Below are 21,912 nucleotides of genomic sequence, written 5' to 3' on the forward strand. Positions count from 1 at the left end.
GATTCAAGGGACTCTGAAAGGGACTCAGAATCAAACCATGGATTTCTCCCTTCGCACAATTCAGAATTTCTCTAATCTGTATTTGACATCTTCTGAGAGGGAACTTCAAGCCATATGGGCAAGAAACCCTAATGCATTTAGGGTTTGGTATTTTTTTCTTTTAAAGTGGCCATTGCCTAAAAATATTGCTAATCCATTTACTGGTTTCATAAAAAGAAGATGGAACTTTGGAGAAATGTTGACCAAAACAAGGCAGAGAGATCTTCATCTCTTGTAAAACGGAATTTTAAGGCAATTTGAATTTTAAATCACGTGCGACACTAACGTCTTTATCAACGCAGGTAATGGCTGTCCAACACGGGTGACGTTATTCGGGGCCCATCCTACAGTTTGGTCACTTGTGGTAACAACTCACCGATGGTGTCCTGGGCCTGAATGGGGGCGGTGATTTCTGACGGGTCGCTCAGGCCGTGCTTATTTGCTGACAACACTCGGAACACGTATGGTTTCCCCTCGGCAAGATCGAAGACGGTGTATCGGGGGGACCTCACAGCCATCTGTGCGTTCACCCGCTGCCAGCTTCCGCTCCCGACCACGGACTGCAAAGACAGGGGCCTCGATGGAGCCAAGCTCCCCAAACCCACGTGGGGGGGAGGGGGTGCTCCGCTCCGGCCCTCAATTACACTGTGGGGGACCCACAGCCCACAGCACCTCAGGGGTCATCAATACCTCTGTTCTGAATTTTAGGAAAAGGAAGCCAATTTGGAGAAGGAGGTGAGAAACTACCCAAGGTTGGAAATGTTACCAAAGAACATTTTTACATGAAAGCCAATAAACTATGGAAATCTTCAGGGAATCAATACATAGGTCGTAGTTTTAGTAAAGACGGAATGAACTCTAAACAATTAGAGATAATTGAGGAGTAGATGTGTAAAATTCCATCATAACTGCTCACATTTCAGTTTAAGCTTTTTGCTATTTCTCAGCTATTATAGTAATAACAAAGTGACAGCAACCTAAATGACCAGCAACAGGGTAGGTACATTATGATACAAAATGATACATATATATTAAATGTAGCCATTTAAGTTATTGTATAAAGATCTTTACTCAGAGGAGAGGAATTGTGTCATTTTGTTGAATGTAATACAGGATGCCAATTGTATGTATGATATATCAAGATATAAAACCGATGGAGAAAAAGACTAAATATGTCCCACATGTTAATAATGACTATTTTGCGTGATCAAATTATTGGTGATTTTCATTTGGTTCTATATAACATATACATGTTTTCCAAATTTTCTACACTGCGTGTTTAAGTTTTATCATTGGTAGTTACTTTTAAAACTGGGATTGCATGTCTAATTTAGTTTTTTCCTATAGAGATAAGCCCCCTTTTTGAAAGGAATGCTGAGGTAATAAAAGTTGAGTGTACACTGACCCCACTAAGGCTGCCAGAAAGGACTGGGAAAGCATTTTGAACCACCCAGGCTTCTAGAAATTAGATTCCTGTTTAGAGAAGTCTCCTCTCATCTTAGCAAAAGTGAAGTGGCTTTCTTGGACTGACGCAGGCGTCCACAGTCAGAGGCCCCCTTGTGCCCGAGTATGTTCTCCATCTGGAGAGCAGGGGGAGGGGCAACAGGGGAGCCCTGGGCACACTTAGCTGGGCCGATGGGAGAAAAGGACCCTGGGGCTGAAGGAGGGAAGACAGGGAGTGAGTGGGGAAAACACTGCTAGGGTCTTACAGCCAAGCTTCTAGAAAAGCTAGTGCCCATCTGCTAAGCAGGGGTGGAGGAAGTTCTTGGGGTCCTGCACCCCACGAACCGCAGGGCACCACTGCCTTCACCGCAGCCAAACTCTCAGCACACGAGCCCAACGTGGACAGGACAGGCCGTGCGCCTTGGGCTGTGTCCGCATGTGGGCTTTCCAAGCAGAGCTCACTCAGGGGAAGACACGTGCTTCAAACTGCGCTCAGATGCCAAGCTGTTAACCAGAGCGCCGCCGTTCCTAAGCATCTTGTGCCTGGTCCTGACATAAAGTGGAAATACAGGACTAGACAGAGGACGCTGACTCATAACCATCCCTGTGGTTCCTTTCAGGCCTGATAGGAACTAAGGCCCCCAAAGGCCACCTTGGATGGGTTGGGGCAGGACCGTCCTCCGTGAGCAACAGAGAGAGGTGGGCGCCCTGCCCGCCCAGCTCAGCTCCCGCCCGGGCTCCCTGCTGCCCCTCCCTCCCGGGCTCCCTGGACACCACGGCTCCCCTCAGGCTGTCCTGGAAGCTTCCTCTCCCTGACCACACACCCTGTGCTGCTGTTCACCACCCGTGGCAGTGGGTAGGGAAAGGAAGGGCGCCCTCGGTGAGGCAGGCCTCTTTTTAAAAGTGGGTTTGCTAGTGGGGGGGGGTGAAATAGGGGAAGGGGAGTCAGAGGTCCAGACCCCCAGTCCTGTAGTAAATAAGTCGAGGGATATGATGTACAGCAGAAGAAAGATGGTCAATAATACTGTAATTACCTTGTATGGGGACAGATGGTGACTAAACTCCTTGTGGTGACCACCTCATGATGTATGCAAATGTCAAATCACTACATACTACACCCGAAACCAACATAATACTGTACATCAACCATGTTTCAATAAAAAATAATTTAAAATTTTAAAAGATTTTTAAATGTGTTTGCTGAAACTTGGTCTTTCCGGCACTGGGTAGGTGAGTAGGAAAATGTCTCTGAAGAGGGCCTGAGAAAGCGCCTTTCCCCCTGGGAGGGCTGACCACTAGCTTTTCATGATGCAAAAACAACAAGCTAGCACCCAGAAGCAAGAAGTTATCACTTGACTCTGCCCACAGGTAAGCCTTGCAGATAAGCAGAGAAAGCTGAGGGTCATTATACCGTCTGGAGCCTGAAAACTGTTCATTTCCATTCTGCTTTCCTTTACCTTGTTTTATTACACATTATTACTGTATGTGAGATATATGCTCACATTAAGAGTTATAGACTTTATGTGTATATTACACATATTGGATTGTATATTATATTGTAATATAAATTTAGTATCACAAAACCACAGTTACAGGATTCGTATGGTTACACAGGTTTTTCAACAACGGCCCACAACCCAATCACAGGCCAGCGATCTGAATGACTGTGTCACAACCTGCATTTTTTAGTGCAATTGGACGGACCAAAGCAGGAGAGAGAACACATGGCATGGAGTAAGGATACTGTGTTTGAAATTTACTTGGTGATGTACATTCAGTGTGTGTGTGTGTGTGTGTGTCTGCAACACAAAAACTATTTCTTCCTACACGTCCAGATCTAAAAAGTCTGCAAACCAATGATTCTGTGTAACCCTTCGCCATTTGAAGTGTGAATTCCTCAACACGATCGCCACCAAGTGGCCACTTGGCTTATGAGCAAACTGAGAGCAGGGGCCGCTGTCCCCCTGCCCACATCCGGAATCCTCAGAACTTGGGGGCCTAGAATGTTCCAGCAGGAAGAAAGCTGGCGGCTTCCTCAGTGCGAGGCCCTCGTGTACAGCGGGGACCTGGGAGCCCGACTGGCCCCCGCGGAGGGCGGCACAGCCTGAGCGGGACATGCTCCTTGGATGCCACGCCCCTCGCAGAACCCCTCACAGGCATTCACAGCTCAGCCAGTGTCTGCAGCTTCACGTTAAATAACTGATCTGAGAGCTGCCCATCCTTCAAACACACGACGCAGCACCACGGGAAAGCCTACAGAGATCTGCTGCTTCAGGAAACCCACCCCGGGTGTACCTTCTCAATGAAATACATCAGCGGCTCCTTGCCACGGGGGGCAGGTGGGTCCCAGCTGAGGACGACATACGCCCTGCTGATTTCTGAGGCGTGGACGTTGGTGGGAGGTCCTGGAAGCTGAACTTCACCTGGAGGAGGAATCAACACCGTGAGCGCTGACAAGCCAGGGCAGCCGGCTCACTGCAGCCCGTCTTGGGAGCACGACCCTCGGCCACTTTACAGGCATTAAAGGACTCACGTATCAGGGTCGGCTTTTGCTTCATTTCTGTTCTGCGAAAGCAAGCAAAACTGCAAGGACTATTTTTCCAGAGCCAAAATATAATGAACTGGTAAAGATCGTCCAGTTACTTTTGTTTCCAATATATGCCAGTTCATAAGAAAGGAATCTAATCCAAAATTCATCCAGAATTTCAATTGGAAGTGGGGGAGGCATGTACCCAGAAGAAACAGGGCATTTAACCAGAAATGCAGCTCTGACTGTATGGGGAATCTGTGCAGAGAAGGTACCAGCAATCGCGTTCTGCAGCAGGGAAGCCTTCCAAGATGGGGTCGTACTTTCTCTAAGGGCCCTCTCTGGTTGTTTTCCTCTCATTATGCCCTCGAAGCATCGAAACAATATATCGACTTCCAAAGCACACGGCTTCCCTTCCTGGGTAGATCTGTTCCACATCCGCAAGCATTGCATCTGTGTCTATATACTTAAAATTCCAGCGTGACACCAATTAGCAAGTAACTATAATAGAACATTCGCATCAAAGAAGCCCGCTACGTCTCTTCTGACGCATGTCTCTTTTTAATAAAATGCTAGGTGGCAGGCGTGTTATGTTTGGATGTGAGAACTTTTCACGAGGGGTGGAGGTTTGCCACACACACAGTCCCAGTCATTGTGATACAAAATATTATGAGCTTCCAATTAGATTAGAACATGATTAAGGTGGTTCAAAATGTCCCCAGGACACCTCGGAGCCCTGCTCAAGATCCAGTGGTTCCCTCTGGACCGCACTGCCGGCGAGGAATTTAACAGCCACGTGGAAACGGCCCAAACAAGCCTGGGTTTCATTTCATAAGAGTCCTGTTACCGCGCTCATCCCATTTTACAATAGGCAACGGGGGTGCAGAGGCACAGCCGTGGGCTTACCCAGGAGCATCTGGCAAATGGGTTGGGTTTCAAACAAGGAGCGAGAGTGTGTCCAGAAAAGTGCCAAGCGTGCCGGGTGGAGCGGGGCCCCGGCACACCCTACGCGCCTTCTCTGGATCCACCTGCCGTGTCCACACCTAAAGAGATCCAGGGAGAGGCCCTAAAGAGAGAAGACACAGATCACCCATCCTTGGGTGACGCAGCCAAGCTTCCAAACTGAGTCGTGGTGCACCTCAGAGGTACTAGATGACACAGGAACAAACCAAGGGGGCAGAAGGAAATGACGCAAATGATAAAGCAGTGTGAGCGTGGGAACACATCAGTGCAGAATCGCCTTTCCTGCACGTTCAGATCCGAATGCCTCCCTGTGTTTAGACCTGGCACATAACTTCGAGACCCAGAGGAAAATGGAATAAGAAGCACTTTATCTGAGGCCAAGACAGGAAGGAAGAATCCAGCTTTTGTCAGCAGGGTCTCCCCGATCGGGGGGGATGCTTGGGTTATGCGGACCCTCCGCCCCACCCGGGGCCATGCACTGATGAGCCCTGGAGATCTGCAGACGACCCCAGCCCCGGACAGAACAAGAGGACATTCAAAATGGCCCCGGGAGCCAAGGGGAGGACCAAGGAAATAAACTGATGTCTGTTACCGACATTCCAACCGCTGAGAGGATCCTCAGAGAGCGAAAAAGCAAATGAAGGCAAAACAAAAAGAGCGGCAACGGCCAAGTGCCTTACGGGGTGTGCTGACCACGGTGCTGCTGCTGGCGGGTCCCGCGCTTGGCTCTGCCTCAGGGTCACAATGCTCCTCTGGAGCCCTGTTCTAATGAGCCATGTCAACACCGGATGAAGGTGGACATATGAGATGGAAACGCAGCTCAGAAACGAGCTCAGGAAAACGCAGTGCTTTCCCAAGATCACACTGCTAGTGGGCAGCTGAGCAGGGGTCCAAGCCTAGGTCTTCAAATTCCAAACCCAGCTTTTCATTCTATTGACCACAGCCTCCAGAACCTGCCCCAGAGACTCGCCTCTACGTCAGTGAAACGTAAAGTTTGTTCGGAATTGTTAGAATGCCCAAGAGGACAGAATTCAAGAGAATGAACAACTGTAAATGAGTTTGCGGCATTCAGAGCAAAGGATGAATTCAATGCGTTAGCTACAAATGACCTTGTCCAAAACAGTGCAGTAAATGCTTGGATATATAATAGTAGAACAAAAACAATCTCATTATATCTGTGAGAGCCTATTCTGGCCTTTCCAAGAATGAGGTGTCTATTTTTCCATGGAGCAACTCAAGTGAGATAGGAAGATTTGGATGATATTAAAAGGAGAGCATGGATATTAACTTAAATGTTTGTAGGAAGACACCAACCACGATTAAAATGATTAGAAAAGATCAAAAGAGGGACCTTCAAGATGGCAGAGGAGTAAGGCGTGGAGATCGCCTTCCTCCCCACAAATACATCTGTAATACATCTCCATGTGGAACAACTCCGACAGAACACCCACTGAACGCTGGCAGAAGACCTCAGACCTCCCAAAAGGCAAGAGACTCCCCATGTACTTGGGTAGGGCAAAAGTAAAAACACAGACAAAAGAATAGGGACGGGACCTGCACCAGTGGGAGGGCGCTGTGAAGGAGGAAAGGTTTCCACACACTAGGAAGCCCCTTCGCAGGCAGAGACAGGGGATGGGCAGGGGGCAAGCTTCGGAGCCGTGGGGGAGAGCGCAGCCACAGGGGTGCAGAGGGCAGAGCGGAGAGATTCCCGCACGGAGGATCGGTGCCGAGCAGCACTCACCAGCCCGAGAGGCTTGTCTGCTCACCCGCCAGGGCGGGCCGGGGCTGGGAGCTGAGGCTCAGGCTTCGGAGGTCGGATCCCAGGGAGAGGACTGGGGTTGGCTGCGTGAACACAGCCTGAAGGGGGCTACTGCGCCACGGCTGGCCGGGAGGGAGTCCGGGAAACAGTCTGGAGCTGCCGAAGAGGCAAGAGACCATTGTTGTGGGGTGCACGAGGAGAGGGGATTCAGAGCACCACCTAAACGAGCTCCAGAGATGGGCGCGAGCCGCGGCAATCAGCGCGGACCCCAGAGACGGGCGTGAGACGCTGGGGCTGCTGCTGCCGCCACCAAGAAGCCTGTGTGCGAGCACAGGTCACTCTCCACACCGCCCCTCCCGGGAGCCTGTGCAGCCCGCCACCGCCAGGGCCCCGTGATCCGGGGACAACTTCCCCGGGAGAACGCACTGCGCGCCTCAGGCTGGTGCAACGTCACGCCGGCCTCTGATGCCGCAGCCTCGCCCCGCCTCCTCCGTACCGCTCCCTCCCCCCGCCTGAGTGAGCCAGAGCCCCCGAAGCAGCTGCTCCTTTAACCCCGTCCTGTGTGAGCGGAAGAACAGACGCCCTCAGGCGACCTACACGCAGAGGCGGGGCCCCATCCAAAGCTGAACCCCGGGAGCTGTGCGAACAAAGAAGAGAAAGGGAAATCTCTCCCAGCAGCCTCAGGAGCAGTGGATTAAATCTCCACAATCAACCTGATGTACCTGCATCTGTGGAATACCTGAAGAGACAACAAATCATCCCAAAATTGAGGCAGTGGACTTTGGGAGCAACTGTAGACTTGGGGTTTGCTTTCTGCATCTAATTTGTTTCTGGTTTTACGTTTATCTTAGTTTAGTATTTAGAGTTTATTATCATTGGTAGATTTGTTTATTGATTTGGTTGCTCTCTTCCTTTTTTTTTAATTTATATATACATATTTTTCCTTTTTTTCTCTTTTTGTGAGTGTGTATGTGTATGCTTCTTTGTGTGATTTTGTCTGTATAGCTTTGCTTTTACCATTTGTCCTAGGGTTCTATCTGTCCGTTTTTGTGTGTGTGTGTGTGTGTGTGTGTGTGTCTTTTTTTAGTATAGTTTTTCACGCTCGTTATCATTGGTGGATTTGTTTTTTGGTTTAGTTGCTCTCTTCTTTCTTTTTTTAATTACTTTTTTATTTTTAATAATTTTTTTAAATTTTAATAACTTTATTTCTTTTCTTTTCTTTCCCTCCCTCCCTCTCTTCTTTCTTCCTTCCTTCCTTCCTTCCTTCCTTCCTTCTCTCTCTCTCCTCTCTCTCTCTCTCTCTCTCTCTCTCTCTCTCTCTCCTACAGGGCCTTGGTGCTCTGGCCTGGTTTCAGGCCTGAGCCTCTGAGGTGGGAGAGCCGAGTTTAGGACATTGGGCCAGCAGAGACCTCCTGGCCCCAAGTAATAGCAATTGGCGAGAGCTCTCCCAGAGATCTCTGTCTCAACACTAAGACCCAGCTCCACCCAATGGTCAGCAAACTCCAGTGCTGGACGCCCCATGCCAAACAACTAGCAAGACAGGAACACAACCCCACCCATTAGCGGAGAGGCTGCCTAAAATCATACTAACTTCACAGATACCCCAAAACACACCACCGGACGAGGCCCTGTCCACCAGAAAGACAAGATCCAGCCTCATCCACCAGAACACAGACACCAGTCCCCTCCACCAGGAAGCCTACACAAGCCACTGAACCAACCTCACCCACTGGGGGCAGACACCAAAAACAACGGGAACTACGAACCTGCAGCCTGTGAAAAGGAGACCCCAAACACAGTAAGTTAAACAAAATGAGAAGACAGAGAAATATGCAGCAGATGAAGGAGCAAAGTAAAAACCCACCAGACCAAACAAATGAAGAGGAAATAGGCAGTCTACCTGAAAAAGAATTCAGAGTAATGATAGTAAATATGATCCAAAATCTTGGAAATAGAATGGAGAAAATACAAGAAATGTTTAACAAGGACCTAGAAGAACTAAAGGGCAAACAAACGGTGATGAACAACACAATAAATGAAATTAAAAATTCTCTAGAAGGAATCAATAGTAGAATAACTGAGGCAGAAGAACGGATAAGTGGCCTGGAAGATAAAATAGTGGAAATAACTGCCACAGAGCAGAATAAAGAAAAAAGAATGAAAAGAATTGAGGACAGTCTCAGAGACTTCTGGGACATTAAACACACCAACGTTCGAATTATAGAGGTCCCAGAAGAAGAGAAAAAGAAAGGGCCTGAGAAAATATTGAAGAGATTATAGATGAAAACTTCCCTAACATGGGAAAGGAAATAGTCAGTCAAGTCCAGGAAGTGCAGAGAGTCCCATACAGGATAAATCCAAGGAGAAACACGCCAGGACACATATTAATCAAACTATCAAAAATTAAATACAAAGAAAAAATATTAAAAGCAGGAAGGGAAGAGCAACAAATAACATACAAGGGGGGCTTCCCTGGTGGTGGAGTAGTTGAGAATCCGCCTGCCAATGCAGGGGACACGGGTTCGATCCCTGGTCCGGGAAGATCCCACATGCTGTGGAGCAACTAAGCCCATGTGCCACAACTACTGAGCCTGCGCTCTAGAGCCCGTGAGCCACAACTACTGAGCCCACGTGCCACAACTACTGAAGCCCGCGCACCTAGAACCTGTGCTCTGCAACAAGAGAAGCCACCACAAAGAGAAACCCACACACTGCAACTAGAGAAAGCCCGCGCACAGCAACGAAGACCCAATGCAACAAAAAATAAATAAATAAATTTTAAAAATCAATGTGATACACTGTATTAACAAATTGAAGGATAAAAACCATACGATAATCTCAACAGATACAGAAAAAGCTTTCGACAAAATTCAATACCCATTTATGATAAAAACGCTCCAGAAAGTGGGCACAGAGAGAATCTACCTCAACATAATAAAGGCCATATATGACAAACCCACAGCCAACATTGTTCTCAATGGTGAAAAACTGAAAACATTTCCTCTAAGATCAGGAACAAGACAAGGTTGCCCACTCTCACAACTATTATTCAACATAGTTTTGGAAGTTTTACCCACAGCAATCAGACAAGAAAAAGAAATAAAAGGAATACAAATTAGAAAAGAAGAAGTAAAACTGTCACTATTTGCAGATGACATGATACTATACATAGAGAATCCTAAAGATGCTACCAGAAAACTACTAGAGCTAATCAATGAATTCAGTAAAGTAGCAGGATACAAAATCAATGCACAGAAATCTCTTGCATTTCTATACACTAATGATGAAAAATCTGAAAGAGAAATTAAGGAAACACTCCCATTTACCATTGCAACAAAAAGAATAAAATACCTAGGAATAAACCTACCTAAGGAGACAAAAGACCTGTATGCAAAAAACTAGAAGACACTGATGAAAGAAATTAAAGATGATACCAGCAGATGGAGAGTTATACCATGTTCTTGGATTGGAAGAATCAACATTGTGAAAATGACTCTACTACCCAAAGCAATCTACAGATTCAGTGCAATCCTTATCAAACTACCAATGGCATTTTTCACAGAACTAGAACAAAAAATTTCACAATTTGTATGGAAACACAAAAGACACTGAATAGCAAAAGCAATCTTGAGAAAGAAAAATGGAGCTGGAGGAATCAGGCTCCCTGACTTCAGACTATACTACAAAGCTACAGTAATCAAGACAGTATGGTTCTGGCACAAAAACAGAAGTATAGATCAATGGAACGGGATAGAAAGCCCAGAGATAAACCCACGCACATATGGTCACCTTATCTTTGATAAAGGAGGCAAGAAATACACAATGGAGAAAAGACAGCCTCTTCAATAAGTGGTGCTGGGAAAACTGGACAGCCTCATGTAAAAGAATGAAATTGGAACACTTCCTAACACCATACACAAAAATAAACTCAAAATGGATTAAAGACCTAAATGTAAGGCCAGACACTATCAAACTCTTAGAGGAAAACATAGGCAGAACACTCTATGACATAAATCACAGCAAGATCCTTTTTGACCCACCTCCTAGAGAAGTGGATATAAAAACAAAAATAAACAAATGGGACCTAATGAAACTTAAAAGCTTTTGCACCACAAAGGAAACCATAAACAAGATGAAAAGACAACCCTCAGAATGGGAGAAAATATTTGCAAACGAAGCAACTGACAAAGCATTAATCTCCAAAATATATAAGCAGCTCATGCAGCTCAATATCAGAAAAACAAACAACCCAATCCAAAAATGGGCAGAAGACCTAAATAGACATTTCTCCAAAGAAGATATACAGATTGCCAACAAACACATGAAAGGATGCTCAACATCACTAATCATTAGAGAAATGCAAATCAAAACTACAATGAGGTATCACCTCACAGCGGTCAGAATGGCCATCATCAAAAAATCTACAAACAATAAATGCTGGAGAGAGTGTGGAGAAAAGGGAATCCTGTTGCACTGTTGGTGGGAATGTAAATTGATACAGCCACTACAGAGAACAGTATGGAGGTTCCTTAAAAAACTAAAAATAGAACTACCATATGACCCAGCAATCCCACTACTGGGCATATACCCTGAGAAAACCATAATTCAAAAAGAGTCATGGGGGCTTCCCTGGTGGCGCAGTGGTTGAGAGTCTGCCTGCCAGTGCAGGGGACACAGGTTCGAGCCCTGGTCTGGGAAGATCCCACATGCCGCGGTGTGACTGGGCCCGTGAGCCACAATTGCTGAGCCTGCGCGTCTGGAGCCTGTGCTCCGCAACAAGAGAGGCCGTGATAGTGAGAGGCCCACGCACCACGATGAAGAGTGGCCCCCACTTGCCGCAACTAGAGAAAGCCCTCGCACAGAAATGAAGACCCAACACAGCCATAAATAAATAAATAAATAAATAATTAAAAAAGAGTCATGTACCACAATGTTCACAGCAGGACTGTTTACAATAGCCAGGACATGGAAGCAACCTAAGTGTCCATCAACAGATGAATGGATAAAGAAGATGTGGCACAAGTATACAATGGAATATTACTCAGCCATAAAAAGAAAAAAACTGAGTTATTTGTAGTGAGGTGGATGGACCTAAAATCTGTCATACAGAGTGAAGTAAGTCAGAAAGAGAAAAACAAATACCATATGCTAACACATATATACGGAATCTTAAAAAAAAAATGGTTCTGAAGAACCTAGGGGCAGGACAGGAATAAAGATGCAGACGTAGAGAATGGACTTGAGGACACAGGAAAGGGGAAGTGTAAGCTGGGAAGAAGTGACAGAGTGGCACTGACATATATATATATACTACCAAATGTAAAATAGATAGCTAGTGGGAAGCAGCCGCATAGCAGAGGGAGATCAGCTTGGTGCTTTGTGACCACCTAGAGGGGTGGGATAAGGAGGGTGGGAGGGAGATGCAAGAGGGAGGGGATATGGGGATATATGTACACGTATAGCTGATTCACTTTGTTATACAGCAGAAACTAACACAACAATGCAAAGCAATCATACTCCAATAAAGATGTTAAAAAAAAAAAGCCATTGCTAGGAGGGAAAAACAAATATCGTATATTAACGCATATATGTAGAACCTAGAAAAATGGTACAGATGAACCGGTTTTGCAGGGCAGAAATTGAGACACAGATGTAGAGAACAAACGTATGGACACCAAGGGGGGAAAGTGGCAGGGGGGTGGTATGATGAATTGGGAGATTGGGATTGACATATATACACTAATATGTATAACATGGATAACTAATAAGAACCTTCTGTATAAAAAATAAAATAAAATAAAATTCAAAAATTCCAAGAAAAATGCGTATTTTATACAGGCTGGTCTCCTGCAGCAAACATCTCTTCCAATATAACTGGGCCATTTTTTATTCACTCAAACATCTGTGTTTTCATCAGCTGTTTAGGAGGTCATAACATCCACCTTTCCTAAATTGTTTTCTTTTGTTACTTAGTTATTGGGCATCTTTCCCAGTTTCTGAGTTTTTCTGGAAGCGGAGGTTTTAACTAAGACTTTATTTTATTTTTTAAATTTTTATTGGAGTACAGTTGCTTTACAACGTTGTGTTAGTTTCTACTGTACAGCAAAGTGAATCAGCTATATGTATACATATATCCCCCCTTTTTTGGATTTCCTTCCCATTTAGGTCACCACAGAACACTGAGTAGAGTTCCCTGTGCTATACAGGAGGTTCTCACTAGTTATCCATTTTATACATAGTATCAATAGTGTATATATGTCAGTCCCAATTTCCCAATTCATCCCACCCCCCACTTCCCCCTTGGTATCCATACGTTTGTTCTCCACGTCTGTGTTTCTATTTCTGCTTTGTAAATAAGATCTTCTATACCAGTTTTTTCAGATTCCACATATATGCATTAATATATGATATTTGTTTTTCTCTTTCTGACTTACTAATTTTTAAGTTTTCACTCATTGTCCTCTGTGAACTGTAGTTATAATTCCAATTAAAATCTTTGGATTCCTGGTTAATGATGCTAGATTCTCCTTCTCAGTAAATTGATATTCCCAGATATCTAAGGACTATTAAGAAGAAGTGTTCATAAAATCCAATAGAAAAAAGGAAATGCAAACTTTCAAACCACAGGGACATTATTTGATAGGAAAACTAGTCCCTTTTAGTTAAAATGTTAGAAATAAAATTTTTGCTTAAAAAAATAATAAAACAAAATACTGTTCAGTCTTGGAGTCTGGGAGAAAGGACCCCAGTCTCGGCCAGGACTCAAGTCTCAGGTTGGGTCTGGTTACTCCTCTGTAGGTCCCCGAGGACTCCTGAGAGACCCCAGATGAAGCCATGAAGGCAGGACTCCACTGACCTCCACTCTCACTTCCATTCTGCCCTCTGCCCTGCTGACTTTTTAAATTCCATAGACCTTAAGCTTGACCCACAGTTTTTATTTTTACATGTGAAGAGTGTACCCATCACTCTCTAATTACAACCCTAAATCTCTAGGGTATAAGCAGCTGAAAGGAAATGGTAAAAAGTTCCTTACCTTCAAGGTCCTCCTGATAGATTACGATTTCTTTATCTCCCTCCCAGTGGACTGCTGCAGAGAGAAAGGTCAGTGCTGAATTTGACGTCCAGAAAGCGCTGGATTCCCAGAATCACCTATGCATTACGATGACAGCATTCGCACTACTCTGAGGTCATCAGAGTTGATAGTTTGGAAGTGGTCTCAAAGAGATCCAGTGCTTCTCGGCTCTTTGTACTGGATTCAAAAGGCCACGCAGGTAAGGAAAATGCAGTGACCCACTTAAAACCATAACTAAGGGCCCAATCCCGTTAAGGAATCTGGGTCATGTGAAATTAAAATTCAGAAAGAGAGGGGTTTGGCTTCAACGCCTTCTAAGTCTCACCATGCGTTGAAATGACAACATCAGTGGACTAAGAAAAGTCTAATTCTGAACCAATTTAACTGGATTTCAGTGAAGAGCCTTAGGAAGATGAAGCACCTTCGTTTCAAGGTGTAAATGTCAGCCTGGCATCCCCACCCCTAACGTGACCTTGACGGCCACCCGGAACCCACGAGGCACAACTGTGCTGTGCTCAGCTCTGAAGATGTTCTCAAGGCTCAGCTACAAGACAGGGGGGAAAGAGAAAGAACAAGTCACACAAAACTGCTGGAACTTGCAGTCTGAGCGCCCTACCTTGTAACGGTTTGAGGTCAAGGGGGTCGAGGGCAGCCACAGCCTCAGAGACTCTGGAAGGCCGGCTGATCCCTACATTATTGACAGCCCGCACGCGGAATATGTAGGACTTTCCTTCAAAAAGTCCGGTTACGGGGTATTTACAGATCTTCACGGGGCGGTCATTGCACTGAACCCAACTGTCAGTTCCCACTTCACATCTTCAAATAAAAAATAAGAGTAGAGAATAACAACTATATCAGTCTAGCAAGTATATAGAGCTGTATACATACATTACGCACATATATTATATGTATATCACAGTTATAACAGGAGAACATCTCCCACCGGTAAGATGAATGCTGTCGAAATATTGAGTCACACAAATAGTAGTATAAATAAACTTTAAAAGACAGAGCTGTCTAGGAAATGTAGTATATACACATATACGTCCCTGAGCCTTTCTAACTTATAGCTGAAGCTCAATTCCCCACCTCAAACACATTTAGGCAAAATCTCCTCCAAAGGTTATTTCAGATCTATCCCTGACAGTTCTCTTTCAATTTACACCACAAAATCTCTGGGTGCCCCTAAGCTCCCTGGCACATCTGCTGCCTAGGCCCAGGAAATCAACAGTGCTTCACCCGGTGTCCCAAAGACGCATCTTTCTCCACCGGGTCACAAAGTGAGTCCTCGCTGCGAGGCTGGCTCACCATCTACTCCAATCACGTTAAGATGTTTCTTTCTAGAATGCTTCTCTTGTGGAATTTGGAAGTCTTTAGAAAATATTAAGTCCTGACCAGAAACCTGGAAATGTAGAAAAGATTGACCTCCATTTTTTCCAGGTTGAGAAATTTCAATACAGAAAGTACATGTCAAATTCCCAGGAGAAAAGAGAGAGTCAGAAAATTCGTCTTGTACCTGCGCTTTAGGAAGAATCAGCTCTCTTTCCTCCTAACTCTTCGGAATTTTTAACGAAAGTTCTCTGACCTGCGTATGCTGACCTGTTTCGGCCAGAGTCTGATGTGGTCAAAACTGAGAGTCTGGCAGAAACAATCTCAGCCCAGACCAACAACCAGCAGGTTACAAGGAAAGGAGGGTGTCAGAAAAGAGAAGAGAGTGGAGTATTACCCGAGAAGGTGCATGACGTCGTTTTTGCCAAAAGGTTGGGAAAATGTTCAAATGTCATAGGAGAATAGACGATAGCTTTTGTTTTGGTTTTTCTGTTTCAATTCGAGGTAAACCCTGAACAATGCAAACCCGACGCCAGCACATCAAAATATCACCCTGATGGTGACTATAGCTTTTTTGGATGGAGAAGAGAATTTAATCAACATAATGCAAACAAACTGGGCTGCTTGTTTTTTTCTGAAATAACTGCCTTATATTAATGTGTTTTACACGCATAAAATCTTAAATTCCTACCCAGAGCCATCCTCTTATAACAACATAGCTTATACCCTTCTATCTTAATTCTAAATTCATTATCTTTGACTGTAATTTCTCTCAGTGATTAGAATGGATAATGCATTGCATATCCAATACATTCACAGCTCTGCTTGCTTTCCCTCCCAGGCTCTGAGCACTATTCCAAGTAAGGGAACAAGAAAAGAGTTCAAACTCCTTTGGGTTTAATGATGACCTGCATTTACGTTATTACTCAAATTCCAATATTTTGTACCTTGAAACATCAGTATTTTTCACCTGGAAACAAGAAGAGAACATTATTTAACCGAGAAGAACATTGGCCTTTGGGTATAAATGAGCTAGCGTCCTCAGCCCGACGTCACCATGCCCAGGCTCTCATCCTCGGAGGGAGGAACAGGGCTGAGCACAGACTTGCCGGCCGGAGCCCCACCCCAGCCCCAGGCTGGACTCTCAGCGGAGCCTGCAGGCCGGGCTCAGAGCGAGCCTGGAGAGGCAGGGTGGGATTTGATACTGGTGCCAATCAGGCAAACTGAGCCTCAGCCAGCACACAAAGGAATCGCGTGTGGGTACACGAGGCCCTGCCTGGCAGGCGACACTTTCCAATTACCCAGTCAGGAGTGACTAATAACCAAATAGTGAAGTTACCTACATCCCATCAAGAACGGCGTCACAAACTTGAGATTAGAGAAATACCTACGCAGGTCGTCCGGGGTAATACTCTTTTGAGGAACATTTCCACCCCCAGAGGAATCAGTGGACACTCACCGATCAATGAAGTAGCCGATGACCGGGCTCTCCTTGGTCGTGTTGGGTGGCTTCCAAGTTACGATGACATAGTCCCGGTTTACATCGTGGCACTGCAGGTCCATGGGCGCGCCAGGGGCCCCCGTGACCAGGGGGTCAGCGTCTGGGGTGGGAGAGGAGAGGGAAGTCACGTGATCAGGGTCCTGGGTGCGGGGGGTGGGGGGGGTGGACAGCTGAGGCCGGCTGACAACTTCTTCAAACTCAGCGAGCTATCTGCTTGCTCTGCCCCTGCTTCATCCTCATGCCCTTGATGGATTGGTGACGAGAGACATGCACGTACTGATGAGTCTTTAAACTCGAAACACTCTGTCCTCTATGACACACTCAGTCTGTGATTTTCCGTAAACGAATCCAAGTTGAAGTTCGCCTTCTACTGTTGGCATGTCATCACATAATGTCATGTCGTCCAAAACCGACCGATGAAACGATAATAACAATGAGGCCTTTTGAGAGACAGTACCTTAGACACTTGTGTGTTTCAGAGTCCTCAGAAGGTCTGAGGACTTAGATTTTTTTCCCCTGCAAGTCGTGAGCACACTTTGGGTCCGTACGCATGCATCCCTTCCACAGCCAATTATGATCATGCAATTACGTTTGTTTTCAAATGTTAATTACGGCGGCACTGAAGGCCAACAGAGCTATTTAGAAAGTTAACACACTGCACATTTAATTTCCTTATGTAAAATGTGTATTTATTCAGGACCTAGGGCAGTTGGACCTTCTTAGCAGTGTAAGCATTGTACACTTTCTTGTTCCCATCTCCTCAGCGTATTAAAAGCTAAGGATTTCTTCACACCAAGCCAAATATTGTCTCTCATATTCAAAGTCCTCAGAAAGTTGTCAGAACACTTAAACTCCCCATACGTGCATTATTTTCTTCCTGTTGGCTGCACAAGCAAGGCAATTTCAGCTACTGCATTTATTGCGCTTTCATGGGGCAAAACATCTTGCTAGAAGGCATGCACAGAGAATGGAAGGCACGTTTTAATGCCAACCGAATAAAAATGGTAAAACTTTGTGGACGTGTCTAAAACCCCAGCCTTACAGGTTTATGCTGTCTGGTGGGTGGGTGGGTGTGCTTGCTGGCACTTTTTTTTTAAGTTAAAATATTCCCTGATGGTACAGTCCTTCCATCATGCATGGATCTAACTGAAATGGTTTGGAAAAAATAATATGCTGACAGTGTTATTCCAGGCACATATAACCTGGAGCCCGAGGTGGGCATACAGGTGCAGGAGACACGGAGAACAGGGCAGGTAAGGCGGGGGTGGGGAATGGAGGGCAGAGTGGCCAGGACCGCGGGGAGAGGAAGAGGGGGGTCCCGGTCAGGAAAACAGCCGCCGGCCACCCAGAAGAGACTGGTGTCCCGGGAAGGGGCCAGCCGGGCCTCGGCCAGGAGGGGCCTCTATGCCCGAGGCCGCTGCATGAGCCAGGGCCGGTGCAGGGTAAGGGCTCAGCTGGGGGGGCGGGGGCACTGCCCCGCACACAGGGCCAGGGGTTCGCAGGGGCCCAGCTCCTGCTTCCTAGAGAAGGGTCCAGGACTCTGCGCTCCACACCTTCACTGGAGAAAGAGAGAATATTTTCTTCCAAAACTGCTGTAAGAATTTTAGATTATATATACATATGTGAATATGTATGTGTGTGTGTACACATATACATACACATATATACACCTGTATGTATGTATACACATATACATATATATAATACATATTATATATAATTTTATCCATTTTATATATCCCTTTATCCATTTTTATATATAAAATGTACATAAATGTATATGTGACATATACATCTATACACGTAGGAATATATACACCTACAAGCCTATATATGATAGGCATTTATAGATAATATATAAATATCTATGTTATACATATACATAAAGATAAATAAATACACGTATATATACAACATCGACCGCTGTGCCTGGTATATCACGAGCTTTGTTTTCCTTTCCATGAGTGGGACGGACAAGGCTCTCATGGGCTGCTGGGAGGATGAAACATGACAACACGCGTGTCTCCTGGTGTAAACGCTCCGGAGGTGTGGCCCCCGTGGTTACTGTCTTAAACACACATGTGACTGAAGTCAGTGGTCATGACAGTGTTGGTCCTTCCTGCCATGGCCCTGTCCCTGTCACAAGGCCTAAGCGGGGGAGGAGGGGAGGGAGGCCCAGGCGGCCCGGGAACGGGCCCTTCCACTCCAGACCCCACTCCCTGCGTGGATTTCTTCCAGAATCAGCAGTTCAGGGCTGTTCACTCCTAGGAGTCATCCTACGAATTCCAGCAATTTATCGTGACAGGGACACAAAGCTCCGCCTCTGCTCCATCCCCAGTGACACCTGCTTATGTCATGGATGTGATCGGGACACGCCCAGGAAACACCTCCTGGCGGTCAGGCCATCTCCGGGGAGCTGCCTTGGGCTCCACCTGGGCCCCGTCCCACCCCACCCGTAGCCTGCGCACCTCGGACAAACAGGAAGGCGCTGTGGTCGTGGACCCCTCCCCTGGACACGATCCTCAGGGTGTAGAGACCCTCGTCATCCTTGTTGAGGTGGCTGAAGGACAGCGAGGCCTGGCCTCCCCCGAAGAACATCTTTGTCCACTGGGACTCCTTCAGCAGCACGTCTGGAAGATGGTCAAGGGAGACGGGCTTCAGGGACATGCAGGGACCCGGTGCACACGCGGAGGACAGAGGTGCCCGCCAGCCTGACCCAGAGCACAAACACACACATGGGGCTGGGGGGACCGGGACACGTGGGACAGGACAGAGGTCAGCACTCGGAGTATGAAAGGCGGGACTCGTCTGCAAGGGGCCCTGCTGCGGCTTCGAAACGCACTTAACCCAGACGCTGACACCAGGAAGTCCCCCACCAGCGTTCCTTAGAAATTAATAATAAAGTGTCAACAAACCACAGTCAAAAGGCAACGAAACTAAAGAAGCAAATTTCGGGAGAAGAAAGGTAAGTGACGAAAAATATTCAACACTGGATATCAAGGAGACACAAAATAAAATAATGAGAAATTATTTTTCACCTACTGATTTGGCAACATCCATAACTGGAAAGTGCAAGAGGACAGTCTGTCAGGTGCAGCCTTGAACCTGCCTGTTCCATTCGAATCGGCCAAGACTATGAAACTGCGGGTCCCCAGAATCCCGGGCACTTCCTAGTCACGGGAACACTTTCTAAGATCCATGCCAACATCCTCTGGGAATATTAGGAGAACTCTCCTAGAATCCATTTCATTTCCAGAAAGGGTAAATTAGAATCTTAGAACTTAGCTCTTAAATCTTAAATTAGAATTGCAAAGGGTAAATTAATCTCCTTTGCCACCACAAAGAGGCTCTCTCCCTTCCTCTCTCCCTCCTGGACCATGAAGATCAGACACAACCATCCTATTCCAACCGAAGAGCACAGGCCCAGTGCCCTCGGATCCCAACAGCGGACTCCGGGGATTGCAAGGTCACAGGCGTCTCCTCTGCACCTGGGACGCGTACCTGTTCCTCTCCTCTGCGCTTGGGCCCAGGGGTCCCCCTCCCCCTCTGCCAGCTCAGAGCCTTCTCATCTGTCAACAGCCTATTTTTCCTTTCCATAAAGCCCTCCATCATCACCGCAAACCTGCTTTCTTGGCTAACTTTGACAGTGCGCGGGGCCAGTGCCATGCGTTTGGCAAATTATCACAGCCTGTTCTGGGACATTCCTTACACTTTACAGAGACTCTGCTTTACCATTTTGTGTATTTTCCCCAACTAGATTATAAATACCTTATGGGCAGGAATGGCATATGATTCTTTGTGCTATTTTGCATTGTGTTAGGCCCTGAATAAACACAGGCAGAATGTTCTGTGACTGAATCCATAGGGAACAAGCTCCCTTTAGAAGCAGCAGCCAGAGATGAAGTTTCCTTCCACAGTCTACCCACACACACCACATACACCACACCACACACACACACATCACACACACCACATACACCACACACACACCCCACACACACCACACACACACACCACATACACACACACCACACACACACACCACATACACACACCACATACACACACACACCACACACACACACATCACACACAGTACACACACACACCACACACCACATACACACACACATCACACACACCACACACACACACCACACACCCCACACACACACACCACACACACACCACACACCACATACACCACACACGCACACCCCACACACACCACATACCACACACACACCACATACACCACACACACCCCACACACATCCCACACACAACACACACACATCACACACACTACACACACACACCACATACACACACACACATCACACACACCACACACACACAGACACCACACACACACCACACACACACACACACACCACACACACACCACACACACACACACACACGGCCGCACAGGGCAGCCCACGCTGGCTGGCGGGAGCAGTGGGCAGGGCCCCGGGAATGGGGGGTCCCAGCCCTGCCACTTCCCGGAGGTCGGGGGGAGGGCGAGGAAGTTCCTTGTCTCCGCTGCCCACTTATGAGGGGGTTGACAACACTTCCCTCCCAAAGACCTGATGAAAATCAAGTGAGTTATCACACTCAGAATAGAGTCCGGACGCAATAAGCTCTAATAAATGGTAGCTACTGTTTCAGCAGAGGAAAAACATAAAGAAACAGACACCCCGCTCACTCCTCCTAATCACATGGAGACCCTCTTTATGGAGCTATAACAACCCCCAATGACTCATCTACCTCCGGGCCTCCCTGTTAACCCCATTCCCGGGGAAGTTCAAGGTCAACGCGGGTCCAAGCTGTCCCCAGGCTCGCCTGCTTTGCCGCCCGCAGCTGTCGCGGCGGTGGAGAAAGCGCCAGGTCAACACTAAGGCTCAAAACTCACCATCACCCCAGTGAGGCCGGGGTCCGAGCCCAAGCACGGCGGGCGTGGGCGCAGAGCGTGCAGGAGGCCGCGACACTCACCGTCCCGGTACCACTGGGCCTGCGGCTGCACCCGCTTCAGTTCCGGCGTCACCAGCAGCGTGCACTTGAGAGCCAGCGTCTCTCCTTCCGTCCGGAAGGTGACGCCGAATTTCTCCAGAAACTGGACGTCGAAGTGCGTGTACGGGATCACGGAGGACAGGGGCACTGCGCGGGGCAGAGGACGCGGTCACGCGGTGGGCCGGCTGGGCAAAGCGGGCTCCTCACCACCCCCTGCGCTCACTTCCCCATGGGCTGCGCTGTGGCCTGAACGCCTGTGTTCCCCA

The 21,912-nt window shown here is 47.0% G+C and overlaps 1 protein-coding gene across 1 annotated transcript in view; it reads right to left on the bottom strand.

Annotated features, from left to right (window-relative positions):
- MYOM2 (myomesin 2) overlaps positions 1-21,912 on the bottom strand; it is a 74,647-nt gene that overhangs the window by 38,390 nt on the left and 14,345 nt on the right. The window contains exons 8-14 of the mRNA XM_068531989.1: positions 21,629-21,793; positions 19,102-19,263; positions 16,592-16,733; positions 14,420-14,619; positions 13,765-13,818; positions 3,778-3,905; positions 416-599 (exon numbers count right to left, since the gene is read on the bottom strand). Coding sequence (XP_068388090.1) covers positions 416-599; positions 3,778-3,905; positions 13,765-13,818; positions 14,420-14,619; positions 16,592-16,733; positions 19,102-19,263; positions 21,629-21,793 — 1,035 coding nt within the window. The remainder of the gene's footprint in view (positions 1-415; positions 600-3,777; positions 3,906-13,764; positions 13,819-14,419; positions 14,620-16,591; positions 16,734-19,101; positions 19,264-21,628; positions 21,794-21,912) is intronic.

Source organism: Eschrichtius robustus, chromosome 21 (assembly GCF_028021215.1).
Source record: "Eschrichtius robustus isolate mEscRob2 chromosome 21, mEscRob2.pri, whole genome shotgun sequence".
Classification (NCBI taxonomy): domain Eukaryota; kingdom Metazoa; phylum Chordata; class Mammalia; order Artiodactyla; family Eschrichtiidae; genus Eschrichtius; species Eschrichtius robustus.